This window comes from Hippoglossus hippoglossus, chromosome 12, assembly GCF_009819705.1.
Source record: "Hippoglossus hippoglossus isolate fHipHip1 chromosome 12, fHipHip1.pri, whole genome shotgun sequence".
Taxonomy (NCBI): Eukaryota; Metazoa; Chordata; class Actinopteri; order Pleuronectiformes; family Pleuronectidae; genus Hippoglossus; species Hippoglossus hippoglossus.
Window position 1 is genome coordinate 14,683,251 of NC_047162.1, and position 6,000 is coordinate 14,689,250.

The window sequence follows — 6,000 nt, forward strand, 5'->3', positions numbered from 1 at the left end:
TATATGTGTGTGGGCAGGAGCAAGAAATTAATTAAGGAAGAAGGTTCTGTGTTCTGGACGTGTGAGAGAAACGTTGCATCAAGATTTAAAGAAATGGAACAATGGAGTGTTTATTCGCTCATAACCGTGGTTGTTATCTGGGCAACATCCAAGGGTCTGGGTTGAGGGCGGTTGTACCTGATTTAACAAGACTAGAAACTAGAAATTATTCCAGTATCTGAATGTTTAAGCTTTACGAATTCCTTTAAAAAGGTTATTCCAGTATTTCTAACCTGGTGTAGTGTTGCTTGAATCTTAGCAAAGACCCAGAATAACAATTTGAGCCTTTCTTGGTGGAAAAAATCTCTTTAAGTAAACACAGTAAACGCAGTTGCCCCTTAAGATTACATTGAAGCCACAGCTGCTGTGTCGCAGCTGGTGGAGACGATCCATTGAGCCGATTCCAGTTTTTGTAATTACTTTACTCAGCCACATTCACAAACACGGGGCCCAGGTTGAGAAACACGAAATATAAAATAAAAAATATTCCCCTTTAATAGAAACTAAGATATCAGACCCAAACGATGAGAAACCGCTCCAGACCAAAAGTACTCAAAAGCATTCAAGCCTGTCCACATACTTTTGGCCTTTATCGTGTATTGTAATGTAATGACCGGGTTGTACGAATGTGACAGTTTAAATGAAGCTAAGTGGTATGTTGAACACCGTGTTCCCCATTTGGCTCACAATGGCTGAAATAATGTGTCTGAATAAATGTTACACACTCATTAGTCTCACTGTAACCTCGCACACACCTCACCAATGAAGTCTGACCCGCGGTGCACGTTCTCCCCGGTTACATCCGCGATGTCCAATTCATCACTGCTTTCACAAATGCGCCACAATCACATGCATGCACACGCACACGCTCTGTGAGGAGAAGCTGCAGAACGACTAGAAAAAGGCTAAAACACCGAATGGATTCAAGGGAGAGAGAGAAAACACTGGATCATTAGAGTCTTAACAACTGCTTGTCTTTATTTTTCTTTGTTGGTGTTTGTGTCACTAAAAGATGTCAATACTAATCTGAGCTGCAAGTCAATGCTCCAGCAGATAACAATCACAAACTCTTTTTTTTTTTTAAATGTATTTTAAACTGCTGTGGAAACACGGAGAAAACATTCCGCTTAATTTTCAAAATCAATTACCTTGATTTTTTTAACGCCTTTAATCAGTTGGAAGTAGAAAGGCATTTCCCGCGGCCGTCTCGACTTTACATTTTCCATTAGTGTAATTGATAAATTATTCCGAAATATCTGAGCTCTTCATTTCCACCATCATGGCATCGCGTGGAGTGATGCAATATTTTTTAGCTGCTATCGATTCTCATGCAACCAGTCTGCAACTGCATGCGGGTGTAGAGCCCAGTGTGTCGGTGTACACAGCAAATGTGACTTCAGTAATATTCTGCAAGTAAATATTTTATAAACATGTAGCGTAGGAGCATTTAGAAGTACAAAAAAACACCAAGACGCCGAATGTGGAGAGGCTGCAGCGAATCCAAGAAGCTAATGGAGGTCAACAGAGTGGGAATGCAGAGGCAACACGAGCTGAAACACAGGATCTGGATCATAGTTTCTCGTCTGGCCCTTTGTGTGTTTGTTTGTGTGTGTGTGAGAGTGACTGAGTCCCGGTGAGTTTCCCTCCCGACGCTTCTCTCAAACCAAAAACATCTTGATTTCTTTCTCTTTCTCATTATCGCTCACAAACAAACAATCTCAAAGCTCTTCTCTTCTCCCGCCTTCATCCCTACAAACCAACAAAAGCAGCCCCCCCCCGAAAAACACTGTGTTCGCCCGCCGTCGCAACACTCGCACAGCTTCACAACCACTAACTTCTTATACCCCATCTGTGATGTTTTACAAACACATCTTGAATAATTCAGCACATCCTCATCTGCCTAATGGTCTCTTCTTTCCTGAGGGTGCTCGGTCGCCATTTGCTTCATCCCGTCTCTTATTTTCCTAATGTTTGTCTTTGTTCCTCTGTTTTCTGTCTCCTCTCCTTCTCCGCAGTGTGTTTGATGTGGTGTGCTCTGTTTGGTGCACACCTAGTGCTCTTTGAGAGGAGCTGTTAGACCTGTAACGGGGCTAGAAAGAGAACATTTGAGGAGAACTTATCCGAAGCGAGAGTGCGATATGTGTGTGAGTTGTAGACGGAGAGAAGGCTCCAGGTGTTGCATAGCTCACTCGGGACATTCCTAACAGTATAGTGAAGTGTAATCCTGTGAAGTCGAGTGTGGGGATGTTTGCAACTAGCAGCGAATGTGTGAAATTGCTTCCCAAGTGTGTTCGATGCAGTTTGCTTTCAAACTGGTTAGGAACTCCTGTAATTTTAGCCTGGGATAAGACAATTTAAGTATCAGTAAGAGTTGGAGGAAGTGGGGGTAGAAGCTGCACAAATTACTCATGAGGTTAATTGCATTTCCTTCTCAGGCCATCACTGGTGCCTGGGTCTCCATGATAAGCCCTTCCTTTTTTTTTACTGGATCTAAAGTTTCCTACGTTGCTACACGAGTTTCTAAATTGCATGACTACCAGCGTGTCATCTTCTAAGTGACACTGCTGCTCAATTTGAAAACCCAAAAGCTGCCAGTGAGTAAAGCTGCAGAGAAGACGCAGGTGGACTTCCTGTTGTCACGGGCTTTTCATATCCAGCACTCAGTTTGTTCATGTCTGTGACAGAGTTGGTCATTTCAAATAAGTAGAGCAGCACTCGGTGGAGCGCGTTCCTCCTCCGCTAGGGCCCAGCAGTCCGATTTAAATTTAATCAAACCTGATAGCTAACGCAACAATGCAGATAATGAAATCTTAATCTCCATTGTGGGAGAATGGTACGTTGATGAAAAGACAAACCAAATTAATTCACATTATCTCAGCGAAGCATTGTTGGTGGCTTAAGCTTCGGAGCCTTGTTTTTCACCATATAATGGCTGGAAAAACCCTACTCCCCAATGAAACCTTATTTAAATCTGCTGGAGACAGATTTATATTTGGATCGGCACCAAATTGCACAAATGTATAGATGGCAGCCCCCTAAATATGCATGATTCTTCTCTTATCAAGTTCCATGCATTATTTCCTGGGATATCTGTAAATAACGTCCAAAAAAATGCTTTCAATGTTAGAATAGAGTGAAAAACAAATCCTGGATCCATCTCTTCGTCCAAAATGTAATCAGTTCTTTCCTGGCTCATGTCCCCTGCTTCCAAGTTTGGGGTAAAGGGTTTTTGGGGTAATTCTGCTAAGAAACAAACCAATGGAAACCTTGGTGGTGATAATAAGTAAACATTTCAATTACAGGACCTTTTAGGAGTGAAATGCACCACATCTGATTTAATTACTCTGTATCTGATTGGTGCAGAGTAAGTAGTTTACTCTTCAAATCTAAACCTTATTTAATGTTTTACAGACGGTTGAATGATATAAAGAATATTTAGTTTTACATCCTTTTTGTTTTTGAACTCTGTAAATGAGCCTCACCCTCTTTCAGATTCATGATGTAACCATCTCTGGCTTCCCTGTGTGTGAGACAGCTGTAATGTAACTCTTTCATTTGCCACTTGGCGCTAACAAGAATTCAGCTGTTCTTTGAGCTTCTGTCCACTGAGTTGATGATAATCTGGAGTATTGTTTGTCACAGTGTGTGTGTGTTTTCAGTAATAACAATGGTTTGAGAGGGAAACCGCCTCTGAGTGATTTGATGTGACAGCCCCCTTCCCTCTGTGATTACAGCTGTTAATTTGTCTCATCTGTCAGTGAAGCTCAAGGGTGAATATTTGTCCACGCGTGTTTGAATCACTCTTGGGAGGCAAATTAATTCTTCCCATTCAGCAGTGTAAGCGATCGCCCCCTGGTCAGCAATTTGTACCTCCAGAGGGAGGGAGAGGAAAGTGAAAACCTTAATCTGCACTTAATACATTTAAAAACAGCTTTAATTTGAATGACAGAGCACAAACTTACACCAATGTCATGCAATCCTACTCGTTGGTTCTGTTAGTGGAAAGGAAGTGGTCTGAAATATGTCAACTAGAAAGGAAACACTGGTGGAACAAATCATTTTAAATGGTCTGAAAATATGCGACAGTCGACTTTTTGCAAATAAAATATCTTCCGTTATAATAAAAGTATCAAGGAAAACACAAATCAATATAATGGGTTATTCCCAGGCCCCATCCCTCCACCAAGTCAGGATGAGATTGGTTTTGTAGAGGGTTGTTTGGAGAGCGCAGAGCTCAGCCAAGGCTAATGCTCCATCTCACCATGTTAGTTTCTTCCAAAAACTTTCAATCTCTTCAGTAGTTTTTGCGTAACTTTGCTCACTAACAAACACAGATTAGATCAGATCCTCCGTGGTTGATGTAAAGATCCTTCAGGAGTCGACACAACAGCTGAAACAAAGAGCTAGCAGCTGAATAGTGAAGTGCACATTGGGGAGTTGAAGCAGCTTTACCAACAGATCTTTGACACGACAGGGAGTAATTAGACTTAATCATAAGGGACATCTTTATTAATTGCGCAGCAGCAATACACTTGGAATAATAAGAGAGAGTGAACCACATCACTTTCATTTCATTTGTTATTTCAATAAATAACAATAAGATCGAAGGTTTTCCCTCGATAATTTCCACTGGACTTTTTCGTGGCTGTGCTTTGTTGCTTTTTTTAAGAAGAATAAATAGATGATTTTGAGTTGAACCAGGACTCAGAGAACCATCACCAGCTTCTGCAGGATTCAGAGCCAACAACACACGGCCTGATGTAAACACCCCTCAGGGCCTCATCAGGTTGGCAGCCGCTCTCCTTCCCCAGCCGGTGGTGGTGTTTTACCCTCAGGCGCTCGACAACATGCCAGTGTTATCGGTTCTTAACACCCACGTTCCTCACACCCGTGATGCTCCAAACCCAGAGCGCTTATATTCTACTTGAGGTTCATTTAGTGTCACACATTCCTACAACTTGTTTCTCCTCTGTTTTCAGGATCTGATGGCCAAAGTGAGAGCTATGCTGGCCACCTCCAAGACCTTCCAAGCCCCCAACTCCTAAAGAGGACACGGCTTCTAATTCGTCACGGCAACCTCGGCCAATCAGCGAGCGGCGTTCTCCGGCTTCTTGGGAGACTAACGTGATCTGGATCTGTTTCCGCCGTGTTCCTGGATTCATAATTTAATCTTGATTTGAGCACCGACAGATTCGGGTTTGGCTGTGTCTCATGCGGCGTCGCGCGAGTGCAGCGAAGGAGCTCGTCCAGGTGAAACATCTGGTTCAACAGCTGGGAGATCACGTCGACAGCGCTTTGAGGGGAGGCTTAAATAATACTGATGTTATTTTGCATCCCGTTTGAAGACGCGGTGCCTTCCTCCCACGTGCTGACAGCCATTCTTTGCAGCATTAGCTAAAGCTGCTGGAGGTCTGTACTCTCTCCTTCTATGAAGGGCTGCGTTGTTTTGATCATTTCATTTCCATCCACCCTCATCTGCTATTCTCCGCTGCTGTCTCCCCTCTTATTTTCCTCCCCCAGCTGTCGTCTCTCTCCAGCACCTCACCCGTCTCACTCCGAGAAGCTGTTTTAAATTTTTATTCTGCCCCTCAAACTGTCTAGTACGTGGCCTTCTATTTTTGTTCCCGGTTTGTACTGTAATGAATTTATTGCAGAGCTACTTTCTAATGCGAACGGTAAATAAAGTTTCAAACGTGATTTACCCGTGGCTCCGTCTCCTTGTTTTCTTCTTCACCTTGATGGACTCCTCTGCATCGTAATGTTCAAATCTCACCCCCACACGCCTTCTCCTCACTGTCCTTCACTGATAAGATAGAAGAAATGATGTTTACTGGCCCCAAACCTTCACCTCCATTGACGGCGCCAAGTTGAGTGTCCCAGCCGATAAACCTGACAAATATAACATTTGATCGCCTGATATCCTGCAGGTGTCCACTGATGCTGCTGAGCTGGTGCCTGCGA

General features: G+C 43.1%; 1 protein-coding gene across 2 annotated transcripts in view; it reads left to right on the forward strand.

Annotated features, from left to right (window-relative positions):
• The window catches only part of sfswap (splicing factor SWAP), a 42,919-nt gene extending 37,178 nt beyond the window's left edge, over positions 1-5,741 (forward strand). For both annotated transcript variants that reach the window (XM_034602231.1, XM_034602232.1), the window contains one exon: positions 5,019-5,741. In XM_034602231.1, the coding sequence (XP_034458122.1) occupies positions 5,019-5,084 (66 nt within the window). In that variant the 3' untranslated portion in view covers positions 5,085-5,741. The remainder of the gene's footprint in view (positions 1-5,018) is intronic.
• Positions 5,742-6,000: the final 259 nt, after the last annotated feature.